Source organism: Peromyscus maniculatus, chromosome 11 (genome assembly GCF_049852395.1).
Source record: "Peromyscus maniculatus bairdii isolate BWxNUB_F1_BW_parent chromosome 11, HU_Pman_BW_mat_3.1, whole genome shotgun sequence".
NCBI classification, from domain to species: domain Eukaryota; kingdom Metazoa; phylum Chordata; class Mammalia; order Rodentia; family Cricetidae; genus Peromyscus; species Peromyscus maniculatus.
The window spans coordinates 101,893,494-101,913,664 of NC_134862.1; the positions used below are offsets into that span (position 1 = coordinate 101,893,494).

Here is a 20,171-nt window from a genome sequence, read left to right on the forward strand (position 1 = left end):
CTTAGGCTCCAAAATTACAGAAGCTTCTGAGAGGTCAGACAATACTGTACTCCTGGACAGCAATCAACAGCCACATTGGGGAGGCTGAAAATACCCCGTATTCCAGTCAACTGTTGAGTCTGGACATTTCATTTGATTTTAGCAGAACAGTTAAGAGTGTAGACTGTCGTTTTCAAGTTCCCAAGACAACATCTGTGGCCCAGATAATTTGGGGGAAGTATTTGTGTTAAGTCACAGGAGAGAAAAGGATGCATATTTGTGTATATGTGGCAGAATGGCAGCATCTAGCTCCAAACCTAATATCACATTTAGAAATTTTACAGAGGAGAAAAAAGCAGTCCATGACCTGGAGAAATGCCTCTCTATTCAGTTACGTGAAAAGGCAAGGCACCTTCACCTTTGCATTGTCACAGCTTGTTGTGTGGTGTGTACAGTTATGTGCACACACACAATTTATAATCATTGAGGACTTGGAAAATGGGATGGAGGGAGGGCTGTTCCTGATGTTAAAAAAAGACTGAGATCATTTCCAGGCCATACATGGAGTGACACACCAGACACCCTTGAGGATCTTTGGGGGTACACACAGTTCTGGGTAGTCTCCAGAAAGGAGGTTTAACAAATAACAGGTTTTCCTCTCCACACAGTGAAAGCACCAAGCTGGTCTTATAGTGTCCAACTGAACTTTGTTACAAAGAAGACCAGTGACTTTATTAAGAAGACAGCAGTTGTTAGCCATGCGGGTGATTGTTTCAAAGCCAGCAAAAGCTCCCTGTAGCATGGAATGCCTGTACCCAATCTTCAGTGTAACCTATAGCCTTCTTCACATTTTGCCTTACTATGTTATTCATTCAATAACTTAAAAAAAGAACTATTTTGCTTCTTGTTCATGGTTTAATTTCTAACCTGACTCACTTTATTTAAAACAACAACAACAACTAAACCAAAAACCAATCCTGGGAAGCTCACTAATAGAATGATAGAAGGACTTTTTTTTTTTTTTTTTTTTTTTTTTTTTTAATTTTTGGTTGTGAACCTAGCCTTTAAGTGGCTGAGCCCACTCCCTGGCCCTGACAGTTTTGAATGCAACTTTTTTTTTTTCACTATGTAGTCCAGGATGGTCTGGAACTACATAGCCCAGGCTAGCCTCAAACTCACAGCAATCCTTCTGCCTCAGCCTCCCAAGTGCTAGGATTACAGAGATGAGCCACCATGCTGGGCTCTGAAATTTCTGCTTTTAAACTAACTCCACACTTCCTATTTGTATTTTTTTTCCTCTTAAAATGCTGTGTTTGAAAGCATAGAGATGCCTTCTTTTAAGCTAAAAATGTAGAAGTTCATGGTCTTGTGTGTGTGTGTTTGTTTAAGGCCTTTCATACTGCCACATTTTAATAAATCAGTGTGTGGCTCTGCTAGTATGGTACTGATGAGTTCTAGTTCACAGTAACAGTCCAGAGTGCTCAGCTGGGATTGGAACCGTGATACAGCTTTTCACTAATTGGTAAATAATACATTTTTGTCTAGTTTAACTAGAAATGAGAAAGAGCAAAAAGAAATACTCTAGCACAGTATATGCATAAAATTTTATGTTATGTAAGAAGAAAAATTAGAAGAAAATAGCTTATATTATATCCAATTGGCCTATGGTTTCTAAATATGAAAACAAGACAGGAAAGTGCTCAGTCACAAGTAGGCCAGCACAGTGCACAGCCTCACACACTGCAGAGCAGGGCAACGACATGGCATTGCCAAGGACCTTCACATCTATGAGTGCTGAAGTCCAAATTTGCAAATACGGCTTCCCAGCTGTGTAAGCAAGGTCAACTTGCATGAAAAGGCACAGAGTGACATCATGCTGAAGACGTCACAAAACACAGCACAAATCACTAGAGCACAAGGGATTCCAGAATGATCTTAACTGGATTAAAGCTGAAAACCACGAAGAAATGGTAGTGAGTGAGTGAGGACTCCAGGAGCTTCTGTTTTGGTGCTACCTGCTTTACTCCCGTTGAAGACTGGACAATGAACAAATAGTCAAAATTCCTTTTAACTAGAATGTCTTCCATTTTCAACAGCTATCTACAGTGTCTGCCACTTCACACAGCTGTAAAAACTGACCACTGAAAGAATTCCAAATGAGAGCTTTGCTCTACCATTTTCTACACTAGAACACATAGTGTACAAAGGGCTTGAACATAAAGTTTCTGCAGTACAGTCAGAAAATTTTATAAGGGACTAATGGGACATGGTCTCTTTGGATCAGAAAAAAGAAGGATATAAAGAAATAAACTTCAAAGAAACCAGCCTTACACTTCCCTTCAGGGAATTTTGCACTTGGGTTTAGAACTATAAAGAAAGGCTGAGGCACAGAGAACATATCTGCAATGAAACTGTCATCAGTGTGAATAACCTTGAGATATGACTGTGATCACTGAGATCTGCCCAAGGACTGGCCATCATAATGCTTTGTGGATAGCATGTGGGTGATGATACATACTGCTGCAATGGAAATTCTGGTTTTAAAATCACAATCTCCATGAGATTCCTAGCTCTTTCACTAAATAAACTTTGAATCAAAAGCTGTTGTTCAGTCTCTGGAGGACTGCTGAGCACTACTGACATCTCCCCCCCTCAGCTCAGCACTGGACAGTCCTTCCTTTTGCAAGGGTGAAGCACTGTGGCAGGGTGCTGACAGGACTCTCCAGGGATGGCTCCTCTGATGGCGACCAGGAAACAATGGCAGTGCCGGCTTACAGCTGCCTTCCTCAGGACTCCAGCAGGGCATGCCACCTGCACACTTGTTGTCCCTTGGACTCCTTCATTGCAGTCCAGTGTCTGAGCTCCTCCTCCCCAGAGCTGTTCAGACCTAAGGAAATCCAGCCTATCATCTCCTTTCTTTTCATGCTGCGCTTGTTATACACAGACAGTATCAGAGTCACATCGGAAAGTTGAAACAAGGCCACTTGAAAAACAAAAGTTTCCTTGTACACCGGGTTTGGCTGCCCTCTGCGGGTGGATGTCTTGCATTTGGACATCTCTTGGCCCATGGAATTCAGCAGTGTTAACTTAACATATGTATCTGAAGGAAGAAAACCAACACACCACAAATATCATTTAAAATAAACTGACAATTTTCTTATGATAAATGCCACCATTAGGTAGTCACGCTTTATAAGGATATGGTGTATACCATGTTTGATGGAAACTGAACTAACTCAATTTTGATGTTAATGCTTATTAAATACATAACAAGTATAGAGAATGCTAAGTTGGATGAAAATACTTGGATAGTAGTAACGGCTTAGCTTCACTATTTCTAGGAACGGAATTTAAAGGTATACCTCATAATCCTTCCTTCACCCTCCCACCCTCACTGGCCTCCCACAACCTCCCCTGCCCATCACCACCCTATTTCACTCCACTAAGCAGGACATCATAGCATTAATAGACACTTAGCAAGCTCAGTTAGCCACAACACTACAGCATTCCACTGTTTTCAGAGAGTAGGAATAAACAAACAAATAGAAATGAAGGCAGATGGAGGAGGAAAGGAGGAAGACAAGAATGCAAAGGTGACACCGAAACAGCTTAAGATGAAATGTCAAAAAAATCTCTGCATGGATGTGGTTTTTAAATATATATCGAAAACATTTAAGGGCCCAAATGAAGCCAAATGCTTTAAGGGGTCAACGTTTAGCAAACCAAATAAAACTTTCTTCCAGTTTCATGCAAGAGTACATTTAATGTGCTTTTTTGGGGGGTGTGAGGGGTAGGTTAAATACTATTGGGTTTCTTTCAGGCATAATTTAATATAAAATTTTAAGAATGATATTTAATTATTTTCATCAATTACAAAAACACTGGCATGATGTTTAGTGTACAAAGTGAAATGTAACATTTCAAGGCCTTTTTATATGGGAGATATAGTCTCTCTTTAAAAGACTTTTCAAGTCTGTTAGACTCATGCAAATGATCTCAGCATGTTGATCCATCATGTGTACTTCATATCAAAATTTCAAAGATAATTGCAAAGTTCTCATGAGATATCTATTTCTATCATAAATCAAAATACAAAGAAATAAAAAAAACTTTTATCTTAAAAAGTTTTGCTCATTTGTTGATATTCTGAATACCACCATCCATAATCAGAGATAAAGTCTAAGTTAGTTTTGTTTAAAATACCACAGATAAAAATGTGCATTGTTTTGGAAACCAACATGGTGGACAGTCTCACTGCTGGCAAGTTTTAGGGCATTTCGTTTTTGCATGAAAAGACAACATCCAATTAGCCTCTACAGGAACTCACCTCGGATTATATAAACCTGTCCACCTATCAAGTGTTTTAGACAACAGAACAGTCCATCTGACAACAGGGGGTGGAAAGCAGTAAAAGAAATAATGACCAGATGTCAATCGTTGGGTGAAAGAGGGTCAAAGGTCAGAATTAAAGAGGAAAACTGCACTTGAGTGGAAAAACACAAAACTTTAGCATTCTAATTCAAGTAGAGGGTTGAACAAAGGGCTTTTTTATAAATTTCATGGAATGAAAAAAAATTAACATCATTGTGTAATCTTAAACAAAAATTACACTGTTTTAAGAGGGGGACATATTTATAATGGTATCTTCTTGGTCTAAAGCACATTGAACATATAGAATCATGCAAATTATCAGGCTATAAGAGATCAAGTACAATCATCATAGGATCACTATTATTGTGTTACATTTTAATTTTACCCATGCAATATTTAGTATTTCAAATAGTCTGATTACTTCCAATATAATCAAGAACTGAATTGTGCAAAATGAAATACGACTGTCAGAATATTTGCTCTTGTGGGTTGCTCCTGTTTCTTGTGGAGGGGGTGGGGCGGGGAATCTGAGGTTACCTGGTTTACAGCAGTTCACAGCTTAGACCCTGAGTATCAATGATGGGCTATAATCTTACAGTTTAGGACATAATGACACAATTGTCTTCAATTTTGCTTTGCAAATGTCTTACACGTCTTTTATAAATGCTTTACCTTCATATCATTATTTTAAAAGTTGGCTTTATTTACTTACTAGAGACTTCTTAGCTAACATCACTAATCAACTTGAGGCTGAAGATCTCAATCTAAAGTAATGCCAACTGCTGTCAGTCACCCTTTTGCCCCAAGGACAGACTCCATGTTGTAGGTGCCCAACATTCTTAATATGTTTACTATCTCACCTTGCCTTGTGCTCCTTTCGCTTTGACTCCCTGCTCTCTATTTCTATATCACACTATCATTTCATTCTGCTACTTTTTGACATGTCCAATTAAGTATTTGTCAAAATTTACTGAACTGCCAGCTTAAGCATTAGGCACAGACTAACGCCTGTCTCCTGGTGCAATGTTACACTGTCTTTGGGTCTGTGTTTTGTAGTCAGGCAAGCACAGCTGTGGTTGTCATGGCCTCACAAGCTCACATGTCCAGCTGCAAACCTCATTCAGGTTCTCTCCAGTCCTTGGTGGGGAGATTCTTAGTGGGTCTGCATGAAGACAATCAAGTCAGACTCCCCAGCCTGCTTGTTCTTAGCATGTTCTTTCACACACTCAGTATTCCTTTTGAAATGAGAAAGTGGATGGCACTAATTCTACTTTTATGTACCTCTGTCAGATCTGATTCTCACAATCACCCTGTTAAGAGACAGAAACTTAACTTTACCTATTAAGAAACAGACTTGTAGGGTCAGGCCATTTGTCTATGGAGATTATAATTTTTCTCCTTAGATTTTTCTTTTAAATTTTTTAATTACTATTTTATGTGTATGGGCATTTAGCCTGCATGTATGCCTGTTCACCATGTGTGTATCTGGTACCTGCAGAGGCCATAAAAATGAACTGGATTCCCTGGAACTAGAGTTATAGATGGTTGTGAGCTACCTTTCAGGTACTGGGAATTGAACCTGAGTTCTCTGGAAGAATAACCAGGGCTCTTCACTGCTGAGCTATCTCCTTAGCCTTGCCCTCCAGACTTCTCAATTTAGGGACAGATGTATTCTATGATGTATGAAGTAAGCTTTCCAACATTTCTTGGCACAAACAATTATCTTTTTATGATGTCTCACCTGCACTGAACAATGAATTTTTATGGCATTTAAAAAGTTCCCCGCTGCCTGGCACCCTGATTAGAGTATATTAAGGATGTCTGTGGGAAATCTGTAAACAAATTTAAGCTATTAATCATTCACAATTTCCTTTCAGAGTTTTAGTCCAGGGCACAAACAAGTTTAATTTATAAAAATTTAGAGGAGTTGTTCTGTCCCCATTGAGATCTGGCTCACAGACATCAACAGTTCTGGAGTGGGGGAGGGACAGTTTCTCTGCATTCCCAAACCTACTCCTATGTCAGTAGATGGAGAGAGGGCAGAGGAGAGGACACAGTCAGAGCAGACAGATGCCCTTCGCTCCCACTCAGTTCACCTAGGGCAAGCGCTGTCTTGACTTCATTTGTACAGGGAAGGAAAGGGCCTGCTGACTGTGTAGGGTGATGGTTTTTGTGTGTGTTTGTTTTTTGTTTTTGTGTGGTGCTGATGCTAAAACCTGGCCTATACATGATAAGTACATGCTGTATCACTCAACTATATATATCTTTAACACCTATAATTTCAAAGAAGGAGAAAATACTTTCTTCATGAGGTGTTAACAGTAAAAGAAGGGAAATACAGAAGTAGATACATTAGTTCAGAGTACTGCACACAGACAGAAAACACAACATTAATCTTTAGCTAACAAAAGCTACATTACTTTTCTTAAATACTGTGAATAGTAGTTACTTTTTAAAACCCTGTAACTTTTTCTGGCATTAAAAGATAATGGCTATAGTAGGGATAAATTATTCTTCAGACACTATGAAAACTTAAAATTCCTGTCACCATACAATTAATATTGAATCTCACATTTTCTACTTCCCAAATGACTGGAAACAGAAAACATAAAACAGATTGGCTGATGATTCAGTGTTTCATTGTGATTGGTTAAGACTAAAATGATGCTTGTCCCCTAAATGCAGAAAGCATTAGGATAAAAATCTTTCTTTCACTCACTGGGTGGTCTGTTTGCTGCCAGGTTTTTGAAGTGGCTGCCTTTGATGACTTCTGCGGACAGTCTTCCAGTGGTGGCGTTGTAAAGGAGCCCAATGAGGATCTCTGGAACGGAGCCGTGCTCCAGAGATTGACAGGAGGATGTGCTTTCACCACAGGAGACCTCTGACAAGCTCACCTGTGAGTCACAGCCCTGTAGAGCAAATGTGAAACTGTTACAGTACTTTACAAAACACAGATTACAAAATGTATTGTTGGCTGGGTGTGGTGGTGTGTGCCTTTATTTCCAGAACTCAGGATGCAGAGGCAGGTGGATCTCTCTGGTCTACACAACGAGTTGCAGGACAGTCAGAGCTACAGTGAGACCCTGTCTCAAACACCACCACTGACAACTACAACAAACAAAAGAAATAAAATGGCAATGCTGTACGTATTGAAATTACATCATGAAAAAGGGTGCAGGTGCACACCATACTCCCAAACACTCAATTAAAAAGTCTGCAGACATTTTAGTCAAGTAATAGATGAAGAAATTTTCATATTACTGCATATTTGTAGGCAAATCAGAGACACTTCTTTTAAAACTCTATTTATCGTGTGCCTGTGCACGTGCACATACAAATGCACATGGCCAATATGTATTGAAAGTTATAGAGCAGCTACCAGGGCTGGTCTCTCTTTCCATCATGTGGTTCCAGGGATTGAATGAAAGTCATCAGAGTTGGCAGCAAGAGCCTTTACCCACTGAGCCATCTCAACAAGTTTCTTCAACTTATGCATGGTAATGAGGCATTTCCTGAAGCTAAAAGATTATTTTCTAAAGAGTTATCAACCTCAAAACATAGGCCATTCTTGGCTACACAGTGAATTCCAGACCATCTTGGCTTACATGAGACCTGGCCTCAAAAATCTTATAACTTATTTCCCTTTTGAAACTGTCACCACCATGGTGGAAATCACAGCCAGTGAAAGTCCTAGTCTTTTTTCTTTTTTGTTTGTTTGTTTTTCGAGACAGGGTTTCCCTGTGTAGCTTTGTGCCTTTCCTGGAACTCACTTGGTAGCCCAGGCTGGCCTTGAACTCACAGAGATCAGCCTGGCTCTGCCCCCTGAGTGCTGGGATCAAAGGCGTGCGCCACTACCGCCCAGCAGAAAGTCCTAGTCTTAATAAACAACAATAAAATAATTAGTCATCATAATTTAGAAGAGGAGTGGGTAAGATTGTCCACTAGATAATCAAATACAAAGGAAATTTGAACAAATTCACAGACCAACTGCGGTTGCACAAAAGTAAAATTTGAAAATATTCACATTGTAAACATATCAGCAACACACCTGAAAATGAAATTTATAAAAAGCAGCATTTGCCAAGCGGTGGTGGCGCACGCCTTTGATCCCAGCACTCAGGGGGCAGAGCCAGGCGGATCTCTGTGAATTTCTAGGCCAGCCTGGGCTACCAAGTGAGTTCCAGGAAAGGCACAAAGCTACACAGAGAAACTGTGTCTCGAAGGGGAAAAAAAAAAGTAGCATTTATAGACTTGGGTATGGTGGCTCCTGCCTGCACCCCAGCACTGCTGAGGAGGCTGAAGAAGGCAGACTGCAAACTTCAGACTAGCCTGGTCTACACAGTGAGTTCTGTGGTAGGCAAGGCTATATTGTGAGATCTTGTCTCAAACAAACAAACAAACAAACTAGAAGCAAAAGCATTTGCTACAGCATAAAACATAAAATATCTAGAATAAATATAATAAATGACATGCTAGCCTGCAAGGCATCTGCAGAAAACATGAGCATTGCTGAGAAAATGAAAAGGACTCTACCAGATAAGCTCAGCAAATGTGTTAGAGGGCTGGTTTACAACATTCTCCCCTTATCATCTATAGATTAAATGTAATTCCAATAAAAATCTCAACAGATTTCTTTGCTTTTTCTTGGCTTCATTAGCAATCAAGGGAATGGAAGTTTAAATCCTGGGATGACAATAAACAGATGAGCAAAAAGAATACCTAGTGTGGTGTAGACATAGAGAAGGGGGAACTGTCCCTTCCTTGATGGGAGTGTAAGCAGATGCTACTTTCAAAAATGCCAAAGATACATATCCCTGGCTTTTCAATCCTAATATATATATCCTATATATCTGAAATCTGGATGAAATGGATACATTCTTAGAAAATGACATTACACACACACACACACACACACACACACACACACACACACATCCACTGAAGATGTATGCAGTATCACCAAGACAAGAAGGAATAATACCCAGAGAGACACTCCTCACCCCAGACCCAAATGGCAGAACAGACAGATTTTTGGTAAGCTCATACAGTGGTGTACCTCATAGCAGTAAAAACCATTATAATGTTACAAGTGTAATTGAAATGTTGGCCCTAGAAGGTCATCCATTAATGTAATTCCATTTGTGTGCATTAAAAACAAGCCCAAACCAAACAACCTAGAGGACAGCTAGCAAACTAAACCTAGTGCTTCATTAGTATGATGGGTGGTAAGACAAAGAAAAGCAAGAAAAGTGATTAATATACATGCAAATTGTGGTTAATTCTAGAGGGGTGTGATAGACCATCCCAGGGCAATGGCTTTGTTTTTATTTTACCTGTATATATTTGTGATAAGTGAGTGATATCACTTGTTTTTTTTTAAACCCATTTTGAAGTGTACTGAGTTTTCATAAGAAAAAAGTTTTAGAAAGGATTGCTTGATATAAGGAAACACATACACACACACACGCACACACACACACACACACAGACAAATGGTAAAATAAATACTCAGAATTTTATTTGAAGATATCCAAAGAAATCCCATGAGTTAGAATAACAGAAATAGAGGAAGGAAATAATGGATTAAAAGATAAAAGAAAGGAAGACAGGAAGGGAGGGAGTAAAGAAGGAAGAGATGGAGGGAGGAGGAAAAGAGGAAGGCTAGTCCATATAACAATGCCATTACAGAAATTTTAAATTTCAAGCCATCTCTCTCTAAGCCAGAGAGATGCCTCAGCTGGTAGAGATTTGTGTATGGGAGCTCAGTAACCTGACTTTGATTCATGAATCCTATATGGTGGCAGGAGAGAATGACTTATGACAGTTGCCCACTGGTCACCAAACCTGCATTGCAGCACACCCACACACAACTGTACACACACATACACACTAAATTTTTTAACCCTAAATTTTTTAATGTTTTGGATAAATCTTCAAATTTAAATCTACTCTTGGCTATGTAAGTGATAGAAAAGAATGAGCACATATCTGAACTAATTGGTCTAGCCTTCAGGAAGATAAAATATCATTTTTTAAATATACCTCAAAATTACAGAGTAGGAGGCAAAAGGAATATATACCTTATATTCCTAAATCATGGGTAAAGCCCCCATGGTTGGATGTGTTTTTCTGACAGTTGGAGAAGAAAATACAATTTTAGTTTCAATCAGGCTATATCATCACTTCTGAAAATGGTGTCAAAAAACATGCTTGAACACACTTGCTGAATTTGTTACACTAGGCTGCATCTGTTACATCCGCAGCATCTGTTAGAACAAAATGTGAACCTAATAGGAAATGTGAACCTATAGCTGCCTGTCAGCCTGACCACAATGTCACCAGGAATGCTTCTGAAGGAGACAAACACCTCTCTGGCCATGTTATTGCCTTGAAAATTCCTATTGCTGAGCCCAACAGGATGAGTGCTAAGATCCTCAATGATCACACTTTATTTGAGTCAGCCTTAGTGTAACACAAAAGCACTTACATCACACAAAAAGTTGTACTCTATAAGAGTTCATTCTGCATTCCACCTTAGAGAAAGTGGTAAGTTGATGGCTTCTGTGTCAGTGCCTATCTGAGATGGGGAGTCTCCAAGGAGCCCACTGAGACTGAAAAATGGAGAAGCAGCACATAGAGTGAGGGGCAAGAGCAGACTTCACACTGCTTCTCCTTCATTCTACCTTTGGTAATCTCTATAGACCCTGTCATGAATTTAGAACAGGGCTTTGCCTAGGTGCCAGTAACTGTAGGTGATTAACCCTGAGCCACTCAAATTTGAACCAATACTAAGCTGATGTAAATGAATGGTACCATAGGCTCCCAAAAGTCAAAAATTCCCCATCTTGCATAAGACTTTATTTTTAATATTTCCTCTTCTTCCTGGAGCTTTTTTGCCAGAGGGTGAAGGATTATTATCAGTTCCGTGAGGAGAGAAAAAAAATCTTAAAATTTCAGACAGATGAGTGAACTCTATAAAGTATTAACTTTATCCAGAATCAATGCCCATGGCTTTAATGGTGCTTATATAGGTTTAAATCAAGTAAACATTTAGAATAGCCATTTGATGAACAATACAATTCCTACATACTGGGCTTCTCATTGACACTAAGTAGATTCTAGCTTACTTGTAACTACTTACACTCAAAATTTTAAAGTTGAAACTGAACTGTATAATAATTAATGTAAATTTGAATAATCTCTGTTGAATTTATTCTCACTATGGCTGGAAGACAGCATTCAGATTCCAATTTTATTTATATATGAAAATTTTTCATTACACTGAAAATGGGTGATGGGGGCACCAAGGGCAATGCTAAGTAAGACAAGGGTGTCACCTGTGACAACCAGAGATGATTTCAGGAAAGAGTGAGCAGGCAGGCCTGCTAGGGAAACACCCAATGGAGCTGCAAAGGAGAGCAGCAGAAGGTGGTCTAAGCCTGAGTGGGGCTGGAAGCCAGTATGCCTAAAACTGGGCTGTATTGGTGTAATTCAGGTTGTAAGTGACCAAATGCCTAGACTCAAGAAACTCAGATGGTCCAGGCTTCAACTTCCATCACAGGACCCAGTTTTCCCTCCTCTCTTCCTCAGGCTTGTCCCCTACACTTGGTTTCATTTTCAGGCACTCTCCTTATTGGTTGTCAGATGGTTTCTGGCAGTTCTGTGAGTTCTGTTCAAAAGTGAACAGCTTTTGGAGAGCTTGAGACTTGTAGGACTGGATAGTCAGGGACAGGAAGTCACTTCAAGAGTTTGGAAGAAAGTGTGTTATGGGTTGAACATGGTCCCCACTCCCAACTTATGCAGGAGTTTAAACTCCAATGTTATAAATTAATGGTGTAAGAGTGTGGTATTTAGGGGTGATTATAATAGGTCATTCAGGTAAAACCCTCAAGACTAAATTCTAGTGTCTTTGTAAGGAGAGGAAAAAGACACTCCTTCCCCACAAAACACACAAACTCGAACCATGATGTACTGCAGCCAAGAGGGGGCCTCACGGAGCCTGGACCATGTTGATTGGTCTTTCTGTCTCCAAAATTATGAGCTAAACACATTGCTTTTCTATAAAATGCCGTGAGCATTTTATTATAGTAACAAAATTGGACCAATGCAGTTGCAGACTGGTACAAATTAAAATCTGGGTACTATGGCAAAGAAACTTTCTTTCCATATCCATATCTTTCTCTGTCATAGTACAGATGCTTGACCATTAAAGCATGTTCAACTGAGTCATCTGCCCCTGCTTCCCTCTCACTTTATGGGGACCACTACCCATACTCTGAGGAGGGTGATGCTCCAGTTGGGATGACTTCCTTCAGGCTCCTTGCTGGGCTCAGTGTGTGTTATTAGCCAAGCAAGAGGAAAAGATGGAAAAGAGCCTAGTGGCTCAGGGCTGTCATTCCAGCTTCTCAGGAGGCTGAAGCAGGGGGATAGCAAGTTCAAGGTCTGCCTGAGTTAAAGTGGGGCCAAGGCTTACTTGGGCAGTTTAGACCCCATCTTAAATGGTGGCATACTCCTTTAATCCCCAGCACTCATTATCCTCTACCTTACCAGTGCTGAGATTAGAAGTGTGTACCACCATGTCTGGCTTTTCTAGTAATACTGTAAATAAATTTAAGACCAAACATTTGGGTATAGTATTGTTAGAAGTATACTCCACAAGATGAACAATGCTTTTACTTTTCATTGTAAATATTCTGAACTTCTGCCATGTCTTATTCTCTGACCCAGGGTTAATTCAAAATGCTTTTAATTTGTGTGTGTTGGGAAACATAGGTCTGGGGGGGATGGCCTCTTTTTTTTTTTTTTTTTTTTTTTAACCTCATCTCTACCCTGCAATTGCGTTGTTTTAGCTTTCTGATCTGTAACTCAGCACACATGCTCCATGCCTGGGTGGGCTGCTCCTGCTGTATGCAGTGTTCCTCCCCAGGCTATACATGGTAATCCCTCTACCTATTCCAGGACTTAATGCACAATCACACTCCTGACCCTTATCTTGAACTTCCATTTAAAGAGTACCTTGTCCCACATGCCTTTCCTATTGCTTCTCCCCCTGCCCCAGTACTTTCCAATGCTTGCACACCACATACCCACTGCAATATTGTTACATGCCCTCTCTCTTTCTTGGAGACACATTTCATATAGGATAAAATTCCTTTCTCATTAATGTGTACCAAAAACCTAGAACATCTGGCAAATATACTTGGCACTTTAGAGGTTTTTGTTGAACAATTTTTTAATTTCATTACAATGTTGTCAAAGAATGAAGTTTTTACGATAGTGGTTCATGATATTTGTGGAGAATTCCCTGTGGAGTAGCATATGGTTGGCTTTTATGAATGTTCTGTGGCTATTTAAAGAAAACACATATTTTAGATTATTGGCAGAGGTTGGACAAGTGTACATTAAGTTGAATCTATTCTGTTGCTGAAATCATGTGTCCTTGCCAGTGCTCTCCTGCCTAACCCACCTCTGCTTATACAGACTTCTCTACACATTTAACAGTCTCTTGGCTCACCACTGTCTCTTCTATTTCATTCCTTCATTTGAACTTAAATGTATTCCTTACAAATGTATGCTATAATCATTATTTAAGCAATGATCTATGAGTGGAAAATCTCTTGGTTGCCTGGAAATACCTGGACTTTCCTCTCCATGTTGAGTGATGATTTAGATTGCATGAGAATGGGAGTTTCTAGTTACTCTGCACCCCTGCATAGTCTTTGCCTTCCTCAGAGCTGTTGAGAAGCCCATGGTAGTAACTGCTGTTCCCTCATATGTTCCCTGTACTATTTCTCTTCTGTCTTTGGAGTTTCATTATTTGACTGCTGTTTTCCTGGACATGGAGCAATTTCAATATTCCTACTTGGGGCCATGTTTTCTCCATCTAATCTGTTCATTTTCATATTTTGTTTCTCATTCTGAAGTTCTTCTCAGAAAACACGCTCTGCATTTTCATTCTACCTTTCAAATTCCTTAAGCCTTCAAATTCCTTAAAATGTACTCTTTTCATTTAATATGTGTTCCTGTGTGAGTGCATAGCCACAGTATATGTGTGGAGGTTAGAGTACATACAACCCTGATGTCAGTCTGATCTTCCACTTTAAGTCAGGGTCTCTTGTTCATTGCTCTGTATGCCAGCCCATTTTTCCCTCTCTATTGCCCATGTCACTGTGAGGATCTGAACTCAAGTCCTCATGCTTGCATGGCAGCACTCTACCCACTGAGCCATCGGATTGGGTTTTAAGGATTTACTCATTCTTGAGGTTCCAGTTGCTCATTGGTTGAGTCTCTTTTCACAATACTGTCATCTTCTCTCTATTTCTTCTCTTATCTCTTTATTCCTTGATGGCCTGCTATTTTCTAGAACTGTCCAGAGTGTTAGGTGAACTACAGAGTGCCCAAACACTGTTCTTCTGGAGTTGCTGCTGTCATTCAGTAGGTCATTTTTTCAGGCTTAAACTTTTCAAAGGGTAAATTCACTTCCCATGGACTTACTTCTATGGGAATTTTGTATATCATAAGTTTGGCTTCTTTAATGGCAATAAAAACAATTTTACTGAGAAATAAAAGCAGTGGGGACAGTACCCACCAGAAAAATCAATTCATCAATTACACTGCAGCAACTAATACAATATTTATATTCTCACGCTGTTCAGTAAATTTTTTTGTTTTGCTTTGACTACATACCTCAGGTTGGCCTGGAACTCACTACTAAAGATCAGGCTCCTTAAACTCAAAAGGACCAGCCTTCCTCTGCCTCACCAGTTCTGGGATTAGATGTGTGCACCATCATGCCCAGCTGTTCAATAAAAACATCCCATAATCCCAATTTATTTGTGAATGAATTTTATTTGTGACTTGTAGTAGAATATTATTTGAAGGTATGTTACTTTCATTTGTTGCATTTGTTTAACTCTGTGAAGCTGTGTTACTGTGCCTGTGTAAAACACCTGATGGTCTAATAAAGAACTGGCCAATAGCAAGGCAGGAGAAAGAATAGGTGGGGCCAGCAGGCAGCGAGAATATATAGAGGGAGAAATCTGGGAGATCTAAGAGCCAGAGAAGGAGGCCAGCCACCCAGCAACACAGCAAGCCATGGAGTAAGAAACAAAGAATGGTATACAGGAATAGAAACAGAAAAGCCCAGAGGCAAAAGGTAGAGGGGATAAGTTAAGAAAACCTGGCTAGAAACTAAGCCAAGCTAAGGCTGGGCATTCATAATTAAGAATAAGCCTCCATGTGTGAACTTACTTGGGAGCTGGATGGCAGGCCCCCTAAAAGAGTAAAAACCAACAACAGTGACTGCATTCTCATAGTTGCTGAAACAATAATGTAACAAAATAGCTATTTGGAAATGCTCAGCCAGAAGCCTGTGGAGAGCCTGTTCTGTGCATGACACAATAATGTGGAGATGGGCTAGTTTCAAGGCAGAATAGGACCAAATGCTGTGGGGGGTTTTATGCAGGAAAAATCAATGTGTGAGATAAACTCTGGCTTACAAAAGTGTATCTCTGAGAATTTGAGGTTGGCTTTGGAGGGACATCAAAAGGCACAAGAAAGGCATGTCGAACAAGGACAGTTAAGCCTCAGAGTAGGTAGGTGAGCACTTCCGCCAGACACTGCACTGCAGCCTAACTGCTGTTCTCACTGCTTCTTCACACGCCAAGACTCTCAGGCAGATCCCATGTTACATACAGCATCTGAACCTCACTAGGAACTTCTTAATATGAAGACTGGAGGGTGTGAATGCTGATGGACAGAGCATGGTGGGAAAGCTGTATGCATGTGCAGGAGCAAGAGAAGCATTCTGACTTGGCATGGAACACTGAAATCTGTCACGAGAAACAGAAGAGGTTCACACAGCAAGGCTGAGTGTCCAGACAGGGATCCCAAGTCCTTAGCTATGCTATTAACAGATGCCTTCACTACAGAGGGTCCCCCAAGGCCTACCTTCACATATATTTTACACCTCAAGGAAAAAAAAACCCTGCAACTTTTACCTAGTAGTAAAACAAACTTAATCTGTGTTTTGCACTTGTGAGGTGGCAGTAAGAGAATCAGAAGCTCAAGGTCATCTTCAGCTATACACTGAGTTCAGGGATACATGAGACCCATCTCAAAATAAAACAAAACAGAAAAAAAATGTATTACAATTAGCCTTGAAGATCTGGACATGGTATAGCAGAAATAATCATACAGGATTCCCGTCACTAGCAGTTTTAGCACATTCAGGAACTAAGAGTCTTGCTCTAAGGTTAGAGTATTGGACTTGACTTCCTGTCCTATATGGTCTATTATATTCCTAAATGAAAAAGCTTCCTTTCTGAGATTTACAACACAGGCTGGCTACTAAGTTAGTATAGCTTTGTCCTCCAGACATGACTTCATGGACACAATGGAGAGTGAACTCATTTAAACTGGGCACTGGATTTATACAGTGGGCTACAATTGGTTATGCCTGTACAGGTTGGTATATTCTTTTAAAAATTTTATTTTTATTTTTAATTATGTGTGTTTGATATATGAATGTAAGTGCCTCAAGCTGGAGCTATAGGTGGTTATGAGCCACCTGACATGGTTGCTGGGAGCCAAACTTTGGTCCCCTGCAAGAGCAGTGTGTGCTATTAGCTGCTAAGTCACATCTCCAGACTTTAGGTGGTGTATCTTCAACAGCACAGAGTATTTTTATTAATGAATGTTTTAAATGAGATTATCTGAATCCGTGTGATTGTTTTTAATATTATAAAGTGAATTCAAATGGCAATTAGACTACGATGTCTCTGGACTACTCCCAAACATTATTTATATTTTAGATGATACTGTTACCTGTAACTGTACTTTCTGGACTCTACTGGATTTCATTTTTACAATATGACCTTAGTTATTTAAAATAAAAGATATAAGCAATATGGGACATAAGTGAATAATAGGAGAAGCAGCATAGTGTAAGGTAAGCAAATGTGGGACACAGGTTTCTAAGTCTGCACATTGCACACTGGGACTCTAGTGAGTAATTAGCATCTTCATGCTTCAGTTTACCTGAAAGGTGTGGAACAGCGGTATCTACTGCCTTTGTCATTATACTACTTGCCAACATATTAGAAAGTAGCAAAAACATTTGTATCAGATTCAATATGCTGCCCTTTCTACCATGGAATAAACATTTTCCTGACATTTACTTAACTAACAAATATTTGGAGGCTGTAGAATAAGGAGTTGAAGTTATCATTTCTAATCCACCAGTGTAAATCAGCATTTCCTCTAAGTTGCACAAAACCAAAGGAGTGGACAGGATTAAATATCAGTGGTGCAATGACACTAAAGTGCACTACTCACAGTTGTGCAATGGCAGGCTCCCAGGCATGGACCCCAGAGACTGAGCTCTTGTGCAAGCTCTAAAACTCTGTGCCTGTATGACCTTGGTATGTTGTAAGATTTCACTAAGGTTCAATTTTCTCATCTGTAAATGGAAGGCAGCCATAGTACTTTCTGGGAAATTTTCTTCTAAAATTTTTTATTTGTTTAAAGTAAGCCCATTATTTTCAGTGGTTAATATACATAAATACTATAAAGTACTATTTCTTTTAGTAAAATATGATTTTATTTGCTTTAAACAGTTGGGTTATAAATCATATCTCATTTGACATAAAAGGGATTTTATGCTTGAAACAGCCCCTACCACAGGAAATTGATATCTTGTTTCTGAATGGTCAAGTGATCAAAATTTAAATATTCTAAGATTGTGCTGCTTCCTGTTGACCTAGTTTCTTTAAAATATGTAGAGTCTTCTGAGTATGGAGAACTTTTGTTCCTTAGTATTATAGGTAAGTAACCCCATAAATGATCATCATAATAAAATGTAGATGGTAAAATTCTGAATACAGCTCTAGACAGCACATGGTATAACTGCAATCAGTGGATGGTGAGAACAAAAGAGCAGTAGTCATAGCTGCCCCATCCATGGAAGCCCATGGTCGCTGTTTAAAGTAATGCTGACACCTGCTGGAAAACAGGTGGTAGGCTCAACTCTGCAACGATCAATTCTCAATTCTTCCAGTAAATTGACAGCGTATGGATCTTGAGCTCCCCACATTAGAAGAACATTTGTATTTTTGGTGTTGCAAAGTGTTTGTGGTGGTCTGAAAAAAAAAAAAGGCCCCCATAGGGAGTGGCACTATTGGGAGGTGTGGCTTTGTTGGAGGAAGTATGTCACTGTGGGTGTGTCTCTTATGCTCAAGCTACAAAGAGTATGAACAGAGTCCACTTCTGCTGCCTGTAGATCAAGATGTAGAACTCTCAGCTTTCTCCAGCACCGTTTCTGCCTGCACACCACCAAGTCCCACCATGATGATAATGGACTGAACATCTGAAACTGTAAGCCAACCCCAATGAAATGTTTTCCTCTATAAGAGTTGCCATGGTCATGGTGTCTTTTCACAGCAATAAGATCCTGAGACAGTGTTAAAATTGTACTTTCTATGAATTAGCTCGCAAATCTTGGGCATCCTCTTTCAGTTGCACCCAAATGACCAGAGCTGGGAAAATTTTCCTCTAGGAATCATTTTTTGAAAAGCAAACACATTTTTATTTATTTACTTTTCATTAGTTAAACACATGAGGAGTACAGCATCACATAGATTCTGTGTCCACTGGTCTGTGTAGGAATGCTGTTTCAGAATTGGCCACAGAAAGTTACCTTTCCTCATATCACTTGGGCTTTTTCTGCTTTGCCACCTTTGGTCACTGTGCTGTTTTTTGTTTTGTTTTGTTTTTATCTCCATCAGCACATCTTTGCCCACACAGAATTGAGTTTCATCTCCAGTACAACCTTTGAATTTTAAGGAGAGTTGTGTGCTTTCTTTGGTTCCACTGCCATGCACCACAATCTTCTAGGCATACCTACTTTCTAGAAGTTCTGTTTTCAGCAGGCCTACACATGCTCTAAGATGGTGGAAAGAGTCTAGAAAGTATTTTAAAGCCAGGTGTGATGATATATACCTGCAATCCCAGCATTTGGGAGGCTGAGGAAGCAAGACTATGTAGTTGAGGTCACAGTGACACTGTCCTAAGAAGCAAACAAAGGAGGGAAAGCATCACAAAATTTTTGGCAAGCTTCACCTGCTAGTGAGAGACAAGAATAGATTCATAGAAGTTCTATCTGTTATGGAGTCCTACTGAGCATCTGCCTACTATGGAGCACTAGGGAGTCCTGAAAGCACTTGCCTACTGAGGGTCTAGCTGCCTGCCATCCTAACTTCGAGTCCTTGTTCCTATCTTGCCCAGTTGTAAGATTATATGAGGCAACATACAATGACTTCAAAATACATAACTATATGATTTTATTTCCATAATATATTATCATCATAGCTATCTTTGCCTCATTCTATGCTTCTTGTGTACCATACTATGCATCCTCCCATGGGTGTATATGGAGGAAGTGGGGCAGGTATTTAGAAAGCAGACATGACAGAGTTCTTCTATGCTCCATGGCCATGCCATCTGTTATTTCTGATTCTCTGAATTTTTTGCCTTGGTTGGCTCCTCTGATCATCTCAGGTCTTCCTTAACTGGATAACTGGGGGGGATCAGATTATCACATCCTACTTGCCAATCCTCATTCCAAAGTGAAAAGACTAGACATAGTAAACTATACTTCCACAAAACTGGCTTTGATAGTGACACATCTCTACTCAAAATACTTGATGCCAGAATAGTAAAGTAAGCACTTCTCAAAGTACTCTGTTCTACACAAGCATCTTAAGCATCAGCAAAAAACTGTGAAATAAACTTTTTCAGCAATCTGAGCTAACAAAAAACTAGCA

The 20,171-nt window shown here is 39.7% G+C and overlaps 1 protein-coding gene across 11 annotated transcripts in view; it reads right to left on the reverse strand.

Moving 5' to 3' along the window:
• Positions 1 to 989: 989 nt before the first annotated feature.
• Positions 990 to 20,171, reverse strand: part of Syt14 (synaptotagmin 14) — a 171,804-nt gene continuing 152,622 nt past the window's right edge. For 6 of the 11 annotated variants that reach the window (XM_006988140.4, XM_016006625.3, XM_076548234.1 and 3 more), the window contains 3 exons: positions 7,070 to 7,259; positions 4,307 to 4,363; positions 990 to 3,079 (listed from right to left, as the gene is read on the reverse strand). In XM_006988140.4, the coding sequence (XP_006988202.1) occupies positions 2,766 to 3,079; positions 4,307 to 4,363; positions 7,070 to 7,259 (561 nt within the window). In that variant the 3' untranslated portion in view covers positions 990 to 2,765. The remainder of the gene's footprint in view (positions 3,080 to 4,306; positions 4,364 to 7,069; positions 7,260 to 20,171) is intronic. The other 5 variants (XM_006988141.4, XM_076548237.1, XM_076548239.1 and 2 more) reach the window with 1 other exon arrangement.